General features: G+C 38.0%; 1 protein-coding gene across 4 annotated transcripts in view; it reads right to left on the bottom strand.

Annotated features, from left to right (window-relative positions):
• Positions 1 to 19,538, bottom strand: part of sez6b (seizure related 6 homolog b) — a 182,803-nt gene that overhangs the window by 16,348 nt on the left and 146,917 nt on the right. For all 4 annotated transcript variants that reach the window (XM_058745539.1, XM_058745540.1, XM_058745541.1 and 1 more), the window contains exons 5-9: positions 16,381 to 16,566; positions 12,713 to 12,881; positions 11,989 to 12,155; positions 8,601 to 8,795; positions 6,205 to 6,343 (exon numbers count right to left, since the gene is read on the bottom strand). In XM_058745539.1, coding sequence (XP_058601522.1) covers positions 6,205 to 6,343; positions 8,601 to 8,795; positions 11,989 to 12,155; positions 12,713 to 12,881; positions 16,381 to 16,566 — 856 coding nt within the window. The remainder of the gene's footprint in view (positions 1 to 6,204; positions 6,344 to 8,600; positions 8,796 to 11,988; positions 12,156 to 12,712; positions 12,882 to 16,380; positions 16,567 to 19,538) is intronic.

Raw genomic sequence — 19,538 nt, 5'->3', positions numbered from 1 at the left:
AAAATACATTTCTCAAATGACAACAATCATTGCAATTATAATTTTGAGCAAAAAAAAAAAAAAAAAAATTATATATATATATATATATATATATTTATCAGTTTAACTATTAAATACTGTAACATGATGAAAATGTGACTAAGTTTTCATTGACTAAAGGCCAATTCACACCGCACAGACAAACTCCAACAAACAAGTTGGCTCAAGTTGGCCGTTGGATTTAGAATCTCATGAAAAATAACGGTCATGTTCACACTGCACCAACAAACACTGACCAACTCGCACTGACTGGGGAGAAATTGGATGATCCTATATCTATAAGCATGTTCAGTCGGGTCAAAACAAACTCCAACCAACGCCAACCAATGCCAACAGGGGTAACACACTGATCCAACAAACTCCAACAGACTAGTTTGTTGGAGTTTGTTGGCGTTTGTCTGTGAATTGGCCTTAAAACTAGGCTAAAATGCTCAGATATATAGTCGACTAAAACCTGACTATTTTGACTAAATATGATAATAACTAAAAAGTACATTTGACACAGGACTAAGACTAATTTAAAATACTAAATTACAAATACAAAATGAATACTACTACTACTAAAATTACCTGATAAAAAATATGAGAATTTTCTTCAGGCATATATATTAGTCTGCAGGAGTGATTCTACATGGAGTAAAATCCGTTGCGGAGCCACAAGAGACTCTGGATTGGCCTTTAGTCCACAGCCATTTGTTTAAGATGGACTCTGGACAGAGGCAGCAAATTAACACAGGACTTTCCTGAGATGAAGGTGGATAAGCCCCAGTTACTTCTGGATGAAAAGCTGTACAATGTTGGCACTGGGAAAAGCCAGTCAAACAGAAGAGACTAAACCTTCATTTGGATTGTCAACATTTCCAGAGAGACTTATAGAGGATGATGCCTTCTCAAATAAAGGAGAGAAATTAGTTCCTCTGTTTTTGCAGAGTTCTTCTTTAATTAGAAAGTTAAATATTGGTCTGGGTTCTGGCTCGGTGCCTGGGGGGATGAGACAGCCTTGATTTATTACCAGCCTGCTAAAGGCTGTGACTCTCTGAGGTGCACGCAACCACCATACAGAGCTCTGCAGCCAAGCCAACTGTAAACCCAAAGCCAAATGCAGGAGAAAATGAGAGAAACCATCATTAACAAATCAACAGCTCATGGTCAATCAGGACTACATCTCATTTAAATTGATTCAAATACTGATGCATTACTAGAAAAGGCTGCTGAATATGAGATTTATGAGCACATCAACAAATCTGTATGTTTTGCATTGCACTTCCAATAGTGATTCCATTAGACATGGATCAAATAAAGCCTAGAAACAACAAAAACAGGAAGGTCGTCCAACAGCAGAATTTATGTATGGGCCATAATAGCATAATTAATAGCATTCTTTTTTTTCTTCTAATAATTACCTGCATAATTAAATGTAACTAACTATGAATGTAATAATATATTTGGTAGGTAGTTAATTCTAGAAAATATATACAATGTTGCATCACTGTTCTCAAACATCTGCACAATTTATTTACACTTTATATATTAATTTGTTAACAGTGCTAGATGGTGTTCAGGGACTCTTTCTGATGGTTACATGGTTATTGAGAGTCATTTGAACCATTTATTCAACAGATTTGTTCAAAAAATAATATATGATTCATTCATGAATGAAATAAGTCATTGAATTATTAACTTAACCATTTAGTTCAAACACACAAATTCATTTAAGAATGAAACACCTCTATTCCATGTAGCTCAGAGAATGTTCAATGGTTCGGTTCCTTTGCTTGGAACTTTCTGACAAATAATTGTATAATAAAAGTTCTAATACACACACACACACACACACACACACATTTTTGAGGGCTAAGGCAGGAAGGTAAATACATCCTACTTAAATCATGTCGGTCTTGCATAGCTGTGCACTACAACTCCAGTAGAGGGCTCTAGCACTCATAGGAATCCTGGACTTTGACTGGCTCTGTTATATCCAGCATTCCCTGCTGTGCAGCTAAGTCTATGAAAGACTGTGTGCAGGTGTGCCAGCTGTCACCTGTGCACCTCTCTCCCCCTTCCTCCAATTCATGGCCCGGCACATTCAGCGTGAGAAACCCTCCCTGCTAAATGAATTCATCAGCCTTCATTACGCCCCACGTTCTCAGGTAATTGGGAGTGCACCGTACATTGATGAATGATTATGGAGGAGTGGGTGCATATTCATTATCAGGCTAAAATGTTCTTACGGACCCATAATGAGCCTCCAGCAGTGGCCCGGGCCCTGGTATTACTGTACCAATGATTCAAGTGCAACCAAAGGGCTCTGCAGGACACCTACGTTGCAATAAGGACCTGTGGTGGGTCAATGATTGCTTGTAAGAAGATGCAGCATGCAAGAATGTAAGGAAAGAAAGCAAAATATTAAAAGTGTGTGCACTAGCGCTAGAAGATTTGTTATTAGTCTCTCTTTCTCTTTCTCTCTCTCTCTCTCTCTCTCTTTCTCTCAGGCTCTCTGGGCTGAACAGCTGTGGTTCCCTCCTCACTCATTTTCCTTCCCTATACTGTATGTCTCGCTTGATGTGCCTGGCTGATAATGTCCCATATGTCCTTTGATAAATTTGGTCATTTGAAAATTATAAGGGTGGGGAATGCATGAGCAGATCAGAATGACTCCAAACACACCATGACCAATACACCCATGTTCCTCTGTTGCTTAATCAAATATGTACACCTGATATTAAGATTATCAAGTTATCAAATCGCAAGAAAAAACTAAATACAGCTGTCCATTATTAGGGATGTTTTTTTTTTTTTTTTTTAATTTCCGAGGCTATGCTAATGTTCACATTATATGTTCAAAGCTCATTGCTTCAATAAACACTAGTCTGATCGTTTGCATGTATATGAATCAACATTTTGGATCCCTTTTGTACCAGTATTTAGTGTCGTCCTACCTCGTTTCAATCCAAAACAGATGTAATATCAGGTATAAACAGGGCAAATATCTACATCAGCAAATATCCATCAGTACATCTGTAGAAATGTAGAAACACGTGGCCTCATCCTCACCAGCAGGAATATGAAAACTCACCATCTCCCTCCATTACCTCCACTACAAAATAAATGGAAAATTAATTATGTTGACTGCATCTCCAGCAAAACATCCAGTATGTCATTTATTACACAGCCGCACAATGTAGCGCTGCAGCCGGGACACTCGCAATGAGAGAGAGAGAGAGAAAACATGACAAATGCGAAAGGAACCATATGCAAATGAGTGAATCTTAATTAAGGCAGCCAAATTATTGAATGCATGAATAATCTATCTGGGTCTGACACAGCCGGGCCTCATGTTCCGCACCTCACCTGACGGCACAATCACACTCAACACTTGTTTCCCTGCTCACATAATTGATTTCACATTCATAAAAACATCCAATAAAATAATTGTTGTTCTGTTGAGTTCGTTATTAACCTTTGTGCAATGTGCATCCCACTTCTGCATCCTCTTTATGCACAACATGCCCCTTCATCTGCCCTCTTTTTTCAACTCCCCATTTGCCACTCTCTTTCAGAGCAGACTCTCAAACTCTGTTCCAAAACCTAGCTAGCTGTCTACTGTCTAGCTATAGCTAACTCATAGTCATATTGTTTTGAAGCACTCTTCATCAGCAGCAACTCTATACACCCCCAGCAACTCTATACAACTCTATACACCCCCCCCCCCCCCCGAAAAAAACAAATCTTTTTCACATAAATGCATAAATGTCATTCATCAAATAATCCTGAAAAATATGTATCAATGTTTCCACAAAAACATTAAGCAGCACAAACATTTTTTACATTGATAATAATAAGAGATGTCTCTTGAGCACCAAGAATATTATGCATATCATATTGGAATGATTTCTGAAGGGTCATGACACTGGCTACTAAAAATGAAAATTTACATGAATAAGTTACATTTTAAAACAATGGAAAATAGTTATTTTAAATTGTAATAATATTTTACAATAATACTGTTTTACCAAATAAATGCAGCCTTTATGAGCATAAGCCATCTTGGGTTGGGTTGTGAGCTTGCCACAAAGCATTCTGGGAGTGCATTCTCTGTGAAATGTACATATGATTTTACATAAAAATATTTTTGGTTAAAATTAGGTGTCCTAAGATGTCAAATAATTAAGTTGCCTATTGGCACAGCTTTTGCATTGATGACGCCTTAAAAATTCCACCCCTATAGGCATCTCAATAGGTTTTGGAACAGAGTATTTTTCTCTGTGAGAGGACAGAGTGTTGATCTAGCTCGCATCTCCAAGCAGTTCAAGTCTTTTCCCCCACGAGGATCTGCAGAGAAAATAACTCTCTCTCGCTTGCCATCTTTCAATCTCCCCGCCAGCGCAGTTTGACTGCATTTGGCAGGGAGTGCGAACTGAGTAAACCTGATATGACGTTAACCGCAATTTACAGATACACTCAACCTCTCCGATGACCCCTCAATTAAATTCAGCATAAAGCTAGGCAACAGCTATCTTGTCTTTGAGAACTTGGCTGACAGCAGGAGCCACAGAGTAAGCACCGTGCCACACTGATCACAGTAATTATTGATGCAACGCAGAGAAATTCAGCTTGTTTTTGGGTTAATTCTCAAAGAGTTTAGAGTACATTTGAAAGAAAGCTGTGCTGTTGTGTCAGTGCTTTAAAGATGTATGCTCTGGGAGATCTTCAGAAAAGCCAATTGAGGTTTTCGAGTTCTAGGCCGTCGCAGTTCAACAGAAATCTCACAAAATGCCCAGAGCGATATGACGGGTGTTTCATTTGGACAGTGAGAGCAGAATGGAGCCGAATCGGTCAGTGGGGAGCAGATGACGCAAAGCACCAGAATTTGTAACTGTGGTGCAATCTCAGCCCCATCAAGGACAAACCCAGCAGAAAGGAGGCCCCATGGTGATACGAGTTCGAGTCTGTAGAAATCTACAGTCAGAGACTGATAGGTATGAAGGGAGTGTGCTGAAAGGTCTTGATGAAGCCACAGTGGATTTGAACCACACTTATCTCAGAGGGAGTAAAGGATGCAGCAGATGTGTCAGTTGCATTCTCTAGTGATGAAACATAGAAGCTCAGTTATGTCCACTGAAAAACTCTGGAGAGGTCAAACGCAGAGATTTTGGGAGAATATAAATAAGTCTGGGTCATCTTGCCCACATACATGGTATATAACTAGAGCTGTCATTTGATCAAAAATGTATTAGAATTAATTTTTCATTGTTATTATTTACTGAGAAAAGCCACCCAGTTAAATATATTATTTTACTGTGGGAGATTTAAAGTTAAATCACATTCAGTTCAATTAATTTGACATCTGTATAGCAGCAGAAAATGTTTTCAACAGTTACAGAGAATAGAGTTGCACGATTTAAGGATAAAATCAAATTGTAAATTTTCAATTTAAGCCCCAGGTGCTGTGTGTATAGGGCTGCAAAATTCAACCAAATACATGTAATTATATATCAGTATAATACTACTAATAATATTACTAAATATATTATTACTTTAAATAAGAAATATTACCATTGTATAAAAATAAGTATTAAAAATATTTTACAGAAAAACTGTAAAATTACAATACTAATATTTATGGCTGTCCTAATTTCTTAATTTTCAAACATTACATCAAGCTTTTATTTTGACAGAGACTGCAAGGAACACTTAAAGCTTCTCTTTTACTTGACAAAAGCCAGTTTATAAGTGTTTTCATTATAATATTTCATTAAGTAAAAGAAGATGGTTGGCGCATGTTGCATTTTGAAATCCATGTTATAAGTGTTCAAAAATCAGAGCATATGAGTTTGTGTGGAGCAGGATTTACATTTACATTACATTTAGATTTAGTCATTTAGCAGACACTTTTAATCGAATCGACTTACAAATGAGGACAATAGTTTTACTATTTACTGTGAATTGCGCCACTCTGAGATATTGATATTGTTTTCTGATTAATCATACAGCCCTACTATATAATGCAATTTATTTCCCCATGTTTAAAAGATATAAGACGGACATCATAGTGGAAAAGAAATCAAAGTCCTGGCTGGCAGATACAGATCTCTCTCAAAACTGTGAGGACTATGTAAGGTTTCTGTGGGATAATGTGTGAATATGTCATTCACTTTGACGTACACTTGGATGTCTAGCATGATCCTCTTGTCTTCTTCAACATGGATCCCCCAGATGCAATCCTGACCCTTATCATAGGCCTCAGGCCAGTTTGGAGACAACACCACCCCAGCTGAATCCGTGATCTCTCCACTGCAAACCGCTGCAATGCAACCAAAGAGAGAGAGAGAGAGAGAGAGAGAGAGAGAAAGTCAGAAAGAAATGCAAAGATGCGCAAATGTATTCAAAATGCTTTTTTTCATTCATCCAAATCAAAATAAATAAATGAATAAACAAATTAAATGAAATGAATGTTATCAGTTATGTTTGTTATTAAACAGTATGCAATTTTATTATTTTTTTACATTTCATTATAGATTTATTGTAAGTTTCAGCGATTATTTTTATGCCTTTGTAATTTTTATTATTTTATATTTCTAATTAGATATTTATTTTATTTCAGGATTTGTAATACTACAAACTAATCAGTTGTGAAGGCAGCATTTCTATTTTTCAGCTTTATTTCAAAACAAAACAAAAAGCAAAACTCAACCCATCCCCCGACCAAAAAAAAAAAAAAGATGAAAAGCTAACAATAACAACATTTATGGTTATACAAGAGCAACACATTTTCAAAAGTTCTGGCATTTTGTATCCCAATTTGTTGCATAGGAGACCCCCAGCTCTGGAACAGAGGTCAAGCTCTGGATTAATCCAACTGGGGTGTAAATGGAAAATTCTGGGCAGATTAATAAACAACTTGAGGCTTCCTGTTTTCATTTTTCCCTTTTTCCACACCACTACACTGGCTTAGCTGGTTGTAAGCACATTTTCAAATGGAAAAGCTGTTGTCTTGACCCTCTGCTGGAGCCAGTACGATTAAATCCTTTCAATCCAAACTCTATTGTGAGGCTAGAGAAATGTACTTGAGCAACGGGTCAGATAAGATGGCACTGTGTGTGTGTGTGTAGGTGGGGGTGGAATCGGGGGTTTTTGAGTAAGGTATTCTCTCACATTCCCTGGCTCTGTACACCTGCTACTAGCCTCCATGGCTTAATGCTTTTAGTGCTGCTTTAGGCGCGTGACTGTGGCTAAGAGTGTCTGAAACCCATCCAGGTGACACAGGATGTAGTGGATTACACAGAAAAGGCACTAAAAGGATGTGAGGGGTTTGTACTGTACCTGCACATGATGCCTGTAGAGCTCTTCAGCAGCTAACTAATGCATATTATACACAGAATCACACAAATGTATAGCCTACACATACACCCTCACGTGTGAACATAGAGGAGAGAATTCAAGAATCAAATGTGTTATTTATTTGTACATGCACATTGCATGTTGTGTTATTTTAGCACCTGATTCGTTAAGCAAATGAGCTAAATCAATGCATCTGAATACATGGCTTGTTATGATGCTGTTTGTCATGATCAACTTTTGATGAACAACTGCAGAAAAGAAATCTCAATAAATATTAAAATTTTTACTTAATATTAAAATACTATTATATTAATATAAACATTTAATATAAATATAATTCACTTTATCTATTTTCTAAATATACCTTACTGATTAAATTGTGTACATGTTTTATTGATTTATATTTAAATTTTTACCCTGTAATGTAATTTCAATGTTCCAGCAAAATGACAAAATTCTTTCTACCATGTCACAAAGCAGATGAAAAGATCTGTCGCTACTTCCATTTCATCACGACTTAAATAAAATAGAGTGTGATTATTTTCTAGAACATTCAGTGCACAAAGAAACTGGTTTGGGGGTGCTTAGTAAATAAAATGCACATTTTTAAGCTAAAATATGTTTAAAATTGTAGTAAATTTTAAAACAACTGCAGCCATTAACAAGAGAAAAGAAATCTCAATAAATATTACAATAATACAAATGAATAATAATATTGTTAGCATTGTTGTTGTTGCTTTTATTAAATGAATTAATATTACAGTTATTATTAATAATAATAATAATAATATAAGTAAATTTTACTTTATTAAAATATTTTTAAAATGAAAATATTACTATATAAATATATTTAATATAAACTTTATTATTAAAATACAATTTTAGTAAATTCAACCCAGACTGTACAAATTAGGGTCATGTGCCATTCAGAATTGTATGTGAAATGAGGTTGCAAACAGAATTGCAGATTCTTGCAATTCGAATTTAAATTCAATTTGAAAGGAAGAAGAATTAAAATGAACTGAACTCAAGATAAAGACAATCATGTTGACTTGACAAAGTTTTGGGGAAAAAAAAGTTTAAAAGGCTGTGAAGTTTGAAAGTTTATAAACCTTACGGACAGATTCACATTCACTCTCATGAACTGAAAAGCAGCCAAAATTCAATTCTGAATTTGGCCCAACCCTGGCACATATGCATATGCAAACATTCCCACGCACCTCTGCAGGCGGGCTCAGTCTCATTCCATTGAGGGTTGCTGGGATCCATGCACTCGATGATAACAGAGCCTTGCTCCAGGGTGTATCCGGGGTCACAGGTGAACTCCACGACCGTGCCCACAGCGTAGGTGCTGTCAGTGGTGGTGAAGTTGCCGTACTTGACGAATGGCTCGTAGCAGTGCCCTGCTGCAAAAGCTGAGAGGACACACCATAAATCACCTGCTTCGAGACGCACATCACAGTCCAAACACTATCACCAAGCATCTGATTTCAGAAGAGCTTAAAACACACAGACAACCAGTCGGCTCGGCTCAGCCTTTAACCGCTTCACGAAATAATTTCGTCCGAAAGGCCGAGGACAACGTGGAATCTGAATTTATAAGCGTTTTAGGATGGCAGTCTAAAAGAATTTGTCTGCTAAAGCAATGTGCAGCGTTTTACTTTCCCACCAATCATAATCTTCCTGGACGCGCACCCAAGGTTTCGGGTTGCCCTTGGAAGGAGATTGTTAGTTAACCATCCTTAGCCAGAATTGCAAGGCCACTTACGGGCGTAAAAGAAAGAGAGACGACCCGACAACGTGAATAAATGTGAAACGTGAATGAACAAGCACGCTCAGGGAAACAACAAACCGTCACGCCTGGCTGAACCATTATTGGTTGTTGTGCTCGTCTGAGAATGTAGAATAGAGATTAGAGCGAGAGGAGGAGACTTAAGATGAGGATGTTCAGACTATGGATAAACAGTGGCTTTGATATCCCTCCGGGTCTGGCCTCATTCAAGCGTGAGCTAGATTAGACTACCCACATTCAGCTTTACGTTCAGCCTCGCTCTCTGTTTAATAAACACAGGCAATTCTGCCAATTACAGCAAACTGTTTTCACCCCCTTCCCCAGACAAATTTGCATTATTCATCTTTGGCTTCATCTGGCTCCGTTCTCTAAAAGAAGTAGAAATGAGTCATTTTAATCATCAGTTGATTCTTACTCTCTTATTAGCACAGAAACTGTCATTATATAAGATGGTATCAACATAAGTCAGATTTATATGGAAATAAGAGGAATATGTTCCAGACGGTGCATGATTTATGTGCATTTTATGTTATTGCTATGAGTGAAGTCCCAATAGGAAGGAATAAACATAGATGAAATTTCTTTAATGTCTCAGTTATTTCTCCCAGGCAGCAATTAGATTAAATGGTAAGAACGATTTTTCTCCCGAGAAAAGAGAGTTTTCAAAGAGATCTCCAACAATATATCAAACTTTTGTTCAGTGTTCAAAGACACAAACATTATATATTTAAATATGAAGTTTAACATTTCTCATCAAATTCTTTCATATCTAAATTACAATAGGGACACTTTTAAAACAATGAAAACATAACAATACTAATGCCAAAGCACTGAATTTTGATTGATTTGATGTAATTATTTACTCTGTTTTCTGAATCTAAAAAATGTTTGTCACAGGACAGATAACAGTCAAAGTGGCCCAATTTCGATTTTAACTCAATTGTGACAAAATTCAGAGATAGTATGTTTTACCTAGTCATGATGGTATGCTATCCAAACTACACTTTTACTGTATGTCAGAAAATGTCTAATTTTAGGACAAAGTTGATTCTTAAATAAAACATAAAGCAGAACTGCATTAAGTCTCTAGGTGAATGAAATATGAAGGTATGAATGGTATGAATGTCTACTGAAATGGATAAAAACAGATCCATTTTGTTTATGATGGCAGAAAAAGGAGAATGGCACTTCAATCAGAAAGACTATTAAAACCTGAGCAGCCTGGCTGGTGTGAAATTCAGAGAGGCATCTGGAGCATGAGAAGACAAGCAGAATTGATACAGGTTGCTGTGAAGGCACATTAGTATATTGTAGATAGCATAATCGGATTGTGGCATGGTAAATGAGATTAGATTGATCTCGCTGGATAATGACTGTGAGGTCCTGAGGTGTGCCAGACATCCTTGTGAACAAATGCAACTGCACATGTTCGACTGACCTGTCAGAGGGAATAGGAATGCAATTTCTGTAAAAAAAAAAAAGGCTCTGAGTTTCCAGTTAAAACTCATTTTAATGACCTTGTCGGGTTGCATTTGCCCGCTTCATTCGATTTCCATTTGATTTAATCTGAATAAATCTCATTTGAGCCAGGAATCTAAAGAGTGTTTAGCAAGGCACATGGGAGAACAGATCTTTGGTGTGAATTGAACCAACAAGGGGAATGTGCCGGAAGGTACGCTCTTTGTCTCCATCACAACCCTCAGGCTCTGTAGAGGACACACGCTCTTCAAACAACGTTTGAACTTGGTAACCGTCGCCGTGTACAGCCCAGCTCAGAGACAAACCAGCGGAGGATGGATTAGAAAATATGCTGGCTGCTATCAAGTCCTCATTATAACGACATCCTGTTAAGCTGGAATCCAACTATTTTCTCAATCACTTTCAAAAATACCTTTTGGACATGCTGTGTGTGTTTACATATGCTTTAAAGGGATAGCTCACCCAAAAATGTAAATTCTGTAATTAATTACTCACTCTAGTGTTGTTCCAAACCTGAAAGATTTCGTTCATCTTTGGAACACAAACTAAGATATTTTTGATGAAAACTCAGAGAGCTTTCTGACCCTGCATAGACAGCAACGCAACTGACACGTTCAAGGCCCAGAAACATAGTAAAGACATTGTTAACATAGTCCATGTGAAATCAGTGGTTCAACCGTAATTTTATGAAGAATTTTATTTCTTCTCTTCCATGTTAGTCTTCGATGTGCATTCACGCGTCGTGGTACTCTCGTGAACACGAAGAGAAGTAATTGTTGAATAAAGTCATTAGTTTTGTTTTCTTTGCGCACAAAAAGTATTCACATAGCTTCTTAATATTATGGTTGAACCACTGATGTCACATGGACTATTTTAACAATGTCCTCACTACCTTTCTGGGCCTTGAACGTGGTAGTTGCATTGCTGTCTATGCATGGTCAGAAAGCTCTCGGATTTCATAAAAAAATATCTTAATTTGTGTTCCGAATTAAGAGGAACAAAAGGTTAGGAGTTTAGAATGACATGAGAGTGAGTAATTAATGACAGAATTTAAATTTTTGGGTGAACTATCCCTTTAACTCTAACGAACGTGTGTGTGTTTTTGTCTGAAGTCTTACGAACTGGTCAGTGGAGGAGATATATTTGCAAAATTTCTGGCACACATGGCAAAAATGGCACTTATGAACGAGAACTGTTTTGTTTGAATACTTGTAATGCAGATGTAAACGAATATATTAATGTGAGTGCAACATTTAGGGTTCATATAAACAGAAACGTATTGGATTGTATTCATTCTGACTGCTGAAAATTAGTTGTAAATTCTTGTTGGTCCATACCTTCATATCTGATGGCTACTCCCGTGTTGGTGCCGAAACCATCCGTCGTAAACTCCACAAAGAGATGTCTGGCGGAACTAACGATTCCCTCGTTAGGAAGGTATTCCACCTCGTACGAGTCGTACAAAATTGGCGAATCAATGTGGTTGCCGTTTTTAATCAGAAACCTGCAGACATAAACAGAACAGAAGGGTTAAGTTCGGTTCAAAACAAGGAATCTCTCAACAGTATCTGTTTGGCAGCAGATGTAACGTTCCCCCGATTTCTAGTACTGTCTTTTGGCAGTTTGCATAATAATTGCCTGATATGATTTTGAATAGCTGAGCAGCAAGTGACCTCATTAAAAGTCCATTTGTTAGCAAAGCCTGCAGAAAAAGCGGATACCGCTAATAAAAATAACTTAATCCATCTCCTGAGGCCCCGGAGTGGGCTCTAATCGCTCGCTCCGCGACTGCACGAGGGGATTTGATTATTCTAAATTATTTTAAAGGAGAGCAAGTGTCTGATCTCAGAAACTTTCATCCACTTTCACTCACGCACTCACAGCTGTTCCTATCATGCCTCGCTCTCGCCGCAGCAGATAATGCCCTGAAGAGCAGCGCCACATTTGGAGTGTGACGGCACTGTGAAGAGACACTCGGAGCTTCTCCAACTGTCTCTTTGAACATCAGATGACTAATTAGTGTATAATAGCCAAGCACTGAGTGAGTTGACTGGGACGGACCTGTCATCGTCTTCCGCGAGGGCCACCTTCTCGAAGTGCACGTGCAGCCGTTGACCCTCAGGGGCCTCCAGCACCCAGTGGCAGGTCAGGTTGTTGCTGTAGTTGCCAGGGAAACCAGGGGACACAATGCGGCCGAGAGTCGCGTTCTTCACCATTCCACCGCAGGCCACTGTTCAAAGTACAAATGGAAGGAGACAGATGACATTGAGAAGAAAAAAAGAGAGCTAGAGGTCGAGGAAGCCCTAAGAGCGAACTTTGAGCTGTGGATAACAAAGCTTTTTCATAGTGCATGACTGTAATGACTAGACCTCAACAGTGCGACAATAACAGTAAGATGGCATAATATGTGAGGGCACAATGCTTTTACACATCAAAGAGACTTTGAGACAATCCCTTACCTTCTGTATAGCAGGTGAAAACCAGTATATGAAATGAGTAGCATTTCATAGCATTTCGTAGTCTGAATTCATAGTATTCAGAAAACAGGCGAAAAATATCCGGACTTTTCATCCCATAAGGCCATGGGAGAAGAGTTCAGAATGACAGTAAAACAACACTTGCGATGCTGTAAGTAATATGACAATAAAAAATTATGTTTTGAAGCTGTAAATAAAACACAGATTATTGGAGTGTGTTTTACAAGTAAAAAAAAAAAACAATTTGTTTTTCTACTTTAAAATTTCACATTTAATTCAGTTTTTTGTTGTTGTTGTTTTTCAGTTTTGAATAAACTTTTTTAACAGTTGCAATGTTCATTCAGTATGTGATTTCGGACACACGTAGTGTTTAGAAGTATGAAAAATCTAGCTTAAAACGTGTGCCAAGATCTTAAAAAATGCACTTTGCATTCATGTTGGTTTCATATAGAAAAACTTTTATACAATTTTCAACAAGTAAAAATGTCATATTATAAGTAAAAAGTATTAACATTTTCCTTACACCTTGAATACATTTTAGTTTACAATTTCATTATGAATCATTATTTTTGAAGCTTGATTTTAAGTCTGATTAAGCATCAATTTTGTTTTTAAGTTTTAGTACATAAAATATTAATGAAATAATAATATATTTATAAAATAATATAAAATATTAAGCATTAAAAATAAATATTAGGTAAATATTAGTTAAACTAATTATATTAGATTACAAAAATAAAAATATTCTGAATTATTAATTTAAAAATATATTTTTTACACCTTGAACTAACCTTGCCTTATCACAAAAAGTTAAAATTACCTGTTATTTTAAGAGACTTACTGACCTTGAGGGTCTTACAGTCATGAGGGTCTGCAGGGGTCTTCTCTATGATATCATTTCCTGTTTTATATATTTTTTCTGTATGTACGTCATACCACAAGGCTTTAAAAATTAAGTAAAATAATAAAGCAGGAAAGATAATAATAATAAAAAATAATATTAATAATAACAAATAAAATAAATAAATATTACTTCTTTTAAAGTATTTCAGGTGTTTTCCATCACTGTGATAACAATAGTTGTGCCACTCTGAAACCTAAGCCCCACAAAAATCCATTTTAATTCAGAAATTAAAAACATGCTCATCATAAAATTGGTGTATTTGAGTCAGATCGTGTATGAATTGCCTTGTCAGTGTATTTTTGAATAAATTAATAGATGCAAACAAAAATGGCCACGTTATTGACTCAAGAACCTTTAGACCACAACGATTTAAACAGAGAAGGACAGCAATAACAAACAGTTTTTCTTAAAGGCAATGAAAAGAGAGAGAGCTTGGAGGAGGAGGATACCTTCTGAGCTTGACGGCTGAAGGTTAGTCAGGCGGACAGAACATAATTAAAGTGGACCCAAAGCCCTGCTCCCTGGCAGCCTGCCCATGCTGATCAGTAATCAGACTCTGACAGTCTGGCCCGGCCCTGCATCAGCATGACAGGGGCACACTTCTAAAACGGCACGTTTATGCTATTTCACTCCGAATCAATGGCGAGACTGAGAAACCCCAAGTCCTGTAGGCCGTGTCTGGCAGCCGCAGGCTAACTAAACCACCTCACAACGCACGCTACAGCCGTGCCTCCGAAGCACTAAATGAGATCCTTCATCAAAACAGCCCTCCTTCAGGGAGCCCAGCCTTGTTTGCAATCGGAGATGTTGTTCTGTTTGTCATGCAAGAGGGAAGAGTTCCCCAGCTCTGGGATTCAGCTCTCTGAAGAGATCGAGGCGCAAAAAGTCCTTATTTATGCAGAAGAGGCCGGCCTGTCAATCACGCTGTCACACCGGGCTGCCTTGAGGGGGTACGGTTGTTAATATTCACTGCCTTGTAGCACAAACACTTCTGTTACCAACATACCAGCCAAAATCAATGATCAAGCTCCAATTAACTTAAAAGGAGGAGGGAGCAACCGCACCGGGAGTTTCTCCCCTGTCAAGTTAAATCACACCTGTGTGGACTAAATATTTACACAGGCATGAAGTTTGTTTTTGAGCCCAAAGTATAGGGGCTGCGTCTAAATGACACGATGACTTGTGGGTGTATGTTTATGGTGAGACGGAGAAAAAAACACAAAGGATAATTGCTAGTGAGCGAGTCCAGGGCGGCTTCACAATGATGCAAATCAGCAAGTGTGAGGAGGTTGTGTTTATGATTGGCAGGCAAAAACTAACATTTTCTGCACCTTGCGTCTATATGCAAATTAAATAAGGTTCATTAAAAGCAGAAGTTACTATTTCATAGATTTTTCTGTACTTGTTAAGATAGCAGTAGTACTTAGTGCTACTGCTTCATAATTTAATTTCTCAGGGGCAGAGATCAAATACTGAAGATTTGGTAATTAACTGTCATTTAGCTGATGCTTTTGTTATAGTACACTCAATACAGAGACAATCCCTTTGGAGTAACCTGCAATTAAGAGTCTAGCTGGTGAAAGGGCACATGTGACATGTTAGTTAGTCATCTGCTTCAAGTTTACCACCACCTGGATGCAACCTGAACCTTTTATATTAGCAGCCAAGATCCATTACTATCAGGCTAAAAGAATCATTCAGGTTCAATACAAGTGAAGCTCAATGGATCGCATTTGGGGAATAATGTTAATTAGCATAGAAAATCATTTCAATGACCCCTTAAGTTAAAAAAAGCAAAAATCTTGGTTAGAATAAGGCACTTAATGGAGGTAAATGATGCCATCATCATTCAGAGAGTTTAAAGGCAGAAATGGGAGGCTTTTTGTTAAAGCACGTCACATTCTTCACATTAATTATTTTAGAAAATGCACAATTTGAGCTGAAAATTTTTCTAAATTGTAATTTTACAACTACTGGTCTAGCAATCTGCTGATTCAAGATGCTCCATGTAAACCAGTAAGTTGTCACCTCCTTTCTTTACGAAGGAAAGGAATTATAGGTTTTTTTCAAATTAAGGTATTTTTGATTAAATCCGAGAGCTTTTTGACCCTCCATAGACAGTAACACAACCGACACGTTCATGTCCCAGAAAGGTAGTAAGAACATCGTTAAAATAGTTCATGTGACATCAGTGGTTCAACCATAATTTTATGAATAAAGTCATTATTTTTTATTTGTGTCATTATTTCATCATTTTTGTTAAAATTATGGTTGAACCACTGATGTCACATTTTTAGGGTTTTTGAATGAATGCATCAGTATATATATATAAAATATCTGGGACTCACCAAGACAGCGGGGCACTTTGCCGCTCCAGTAGGGTGTGGTGGCATTGCGGCACGTGAGGGTGGAGGGACCCTGGAGTTGGTATCCATTGAAGCAGTAGAAATAGGCCTCTCCCCCTGCATGCAGACTGGTGACAGACACGTCCCCATACGCTGGTCTATCAGGAAAGTTGCAACTCAACACAAATGCTGTAATGGAGAGAAAACGAATAACTGATTAGGCAAATGATTAAAACTGCAGCACGCCACACCACGTTTATTTAAACGAACGTCTGAAGCTGCTCTAAAACTATCATTAGACTGAGACTAAGGTCTGTGGGGAGTATGAATATTGCATTACAGTGACTCCCACTTATTTCAAGAAGACTTATTATCTTAACAAACTCCATCTGTCTTTCTTTCTCTCAGTTTAATATGGTCTCAGAGGGTCTGTCCCCAATGCATGTCCTCTCGCCACGTCCTCCAGACCGCAGCCGACCTTTTCTGTGGGAAAGGGACATCTCGAAGATGACAAATAAACCTGAACCCTGAACATTGTCTGTTTTCACAGCCAGAATGGGCCTGCTGGGATGCGTGGAGACAATCATTAGCTGCCTAAGATGATAGATTAGATTCACATTTGGTCTAATGGTCGCAATAGAGCAAAACCTTCTCTACCTCTGAGACTAGCGCAGATTCTTCATCATTTTTAACTGGACACTCTTTCCATTTTGACTTTTACACAAAGTCTGGTCCACATTGCAACTTCTTCTGGCCCACTTAGACAAGCCGTCTGAATTAGACCATCTAATGACATACAAAATGACCAATGACAACTCAATGACATGTTTCATTTTGTTTCTATGTGTCATTTTGTTTAAATAAATGATGTTCCAATAATAAGTCTCCATTGATGATATTAGTTACAAGTCTGGTCCAAATAAAACTCCCCCAAATGGCCTCTTACATAAGCATTGGTCTTCTGGATAGGGCTATGAAGTGAGGCTTTATTGACCATTGTCTTGCCTGGCTCTTAGCACTAAACCAGACTGTCAATACTTTCTCAAGCAATGACCACAAAAGCCTTTTCACCATTTATCACTGCTGGCTTGCGAGTCTTCTTTCACCCTTTCAAAAAGCCTGAAGAAGGGTCTTGGACTGAATCACTTCTATTTAATAAACATTTGCAAGCTACAACAGTGCAGAAATTTTCTATTTTACCTTCTTCCCATGAAAATCAACAAGCCCTGACACAGTGAATACTAAAGACATAAAAGAAAGATATTTTTTCTTTGAAATGAAAGAGGTCAAAATTCAAGGCCAGAGTGAATTCAATTGCGAGTCATGTACAGAACGGTGTCTGCATACGAAGGAGTCTTTGATAAGCAAGTGACCATCTTTTCCTTCATCACAGAAGCTCCGCACAGCCTCCACAGGAGTCCTCGGAAGGCGGTAAATCCAGGTTAGACCGCAAGTGCCCATCGAGCTAAGAACTGCTTTCCCAACACCATTTTTTCGTCTCCTCCTACCCATCCTCCTTGGAGAATGTTTTTGCAATTTATGACAGAAATTTCAGGGCTCATTTCTTCCTGTCTCAATGTGGCTGCGGCAGCCGTATTGTTAGCTGTTGAAATTCAGAGCGGTGTGTGGGTGTTGATTTGTCGCCAATGACAAGACTGATCCCGAGGCTGGAAAATTTGCACAGAAACGATAAATTATAACCTTTGACCTGGCTTGGATCCGTGTCATATCTGCCCTCATATTCTTTAGCTGACAGCAACAGGCTGAGCATGAATTACAGTATTTCCTGCACTAAGGGGAGAATTCATTAAACAACTGTACTAACCAATATCAGGGGGCTGTTTCATGAAACAAGTTTACCAAACAAGCCAGGCTAGAACATGCTCTCATGCTTGGTGGTTCGAAAATCGCATTATTTTTCACATAATTTACATTATTACAATACCTTTCTCCCCAGCCTGTAGTGAGGTCGTTCTTGAACGATTCGTTAATTTTGAACGAATCTTTAATGTGACTCGGGAAGAACGAGTCGTCTCGGGGAGTGATTCGTTAAGTTGCGCATGTGCCACATCCTATAGGTTCTGCACTGAATTAGTTCACCTGTTTCGAGTCGTTCGTTCATCACGTGACAGCCCCATACGCGTAACCTATTCAGTCTGAGCCGGAAAGAGAATTGATTAGTTCATCTCTCAAGTCTTCGGGTTTGAGTCGTTTGTTCATGCAGTCTGAGGCAAAAAGACTGTTTAGTTTATTACCTTTGTTACCACATTCAGTGTTATGGAAATGAACCATCATGACTGTTACGTGCCGCATGTGTTTTTGTTTCCTTTCTTTTATTTCTATCAATCTGTTCTCTAGTCTGTCATCATTGCTCTTAGGTCTCTGCTGGATGGAGGAGACGGCTGTCAATCATCATTAAGGGCATCGTCTCTGCGGCCAATCCGAAGTCACCCTGCTGTTTAAAGATCTCCCGGCGTGTCACGCTGAGTAGCTCAGTGTGTGTGTTCAGGTGTTTTGAGTTAGTTTGTTTCAGAGTTCGTAGTTTTTTGGTTGTGGATGTGTGAGCTTAATACTTGTTGCTGTGTTATCGCGACTCTGAGTGGAGTGTGACAAGAATTACTGTTCTTTCTTTGATTGGGGAAATGAGGAACAGGTTAGCGTATTGCACGCCCTAGGACACATTCTGCCCGCAGCTAACAAGTGTTAGACACACTAGGTAAGAGGGGAGCGTCTCTTTTGTATTTTTGTTTGTAGTTAGTGTAGTTTAGTTGTGGCGTCGCATACGCCGAAGATGTCGTTCCTCAGTTTTTCCTAATTTAATGTATTCTTATTATTTTTGCTTTATATATTATGCATTGTATATAGCTCACACATTGTTTAGGGGCTCTGGCTTAAAGAAATTAAAACATTTAATTGAATTAAGCGTTCTTCCTGCCTGGTTCTTTCTACAATCTCTATTCTCCCAGCAATATTGAATACGTTCCAATCCCTAGATCTTTAAAGATCATAACAATGACAGAAATTCACACATTTATAAACTGTAATAAATAAAAAGCTACAATTTGAGACCAGAAACACATCACGTAACTGTAAGAGTAAATAATAAGAATAAGAATAATAATAATAACTATGCACCTGTTTGTGAGGAAGGTTGTAAATTA

Source organism: Onychostoma macrolepis, chromosome 15 (assembly GCF_012432095.1).
Source record: "Onychostoma macrolepis isolate SWU-2019 chromosome 15, ASM1243209v1, whole genome shotgun sequence".
Taxonomy (NCBI): Eukaryota; Metazoa; Chordata; class Actinopteri; order Cypriniformes; family Cyprinidae; genus Onychostoma; species Onychostoma macrolepis.
This window is presented reverse-complemented; position numbering and strand designations above follow the sequence as displayed.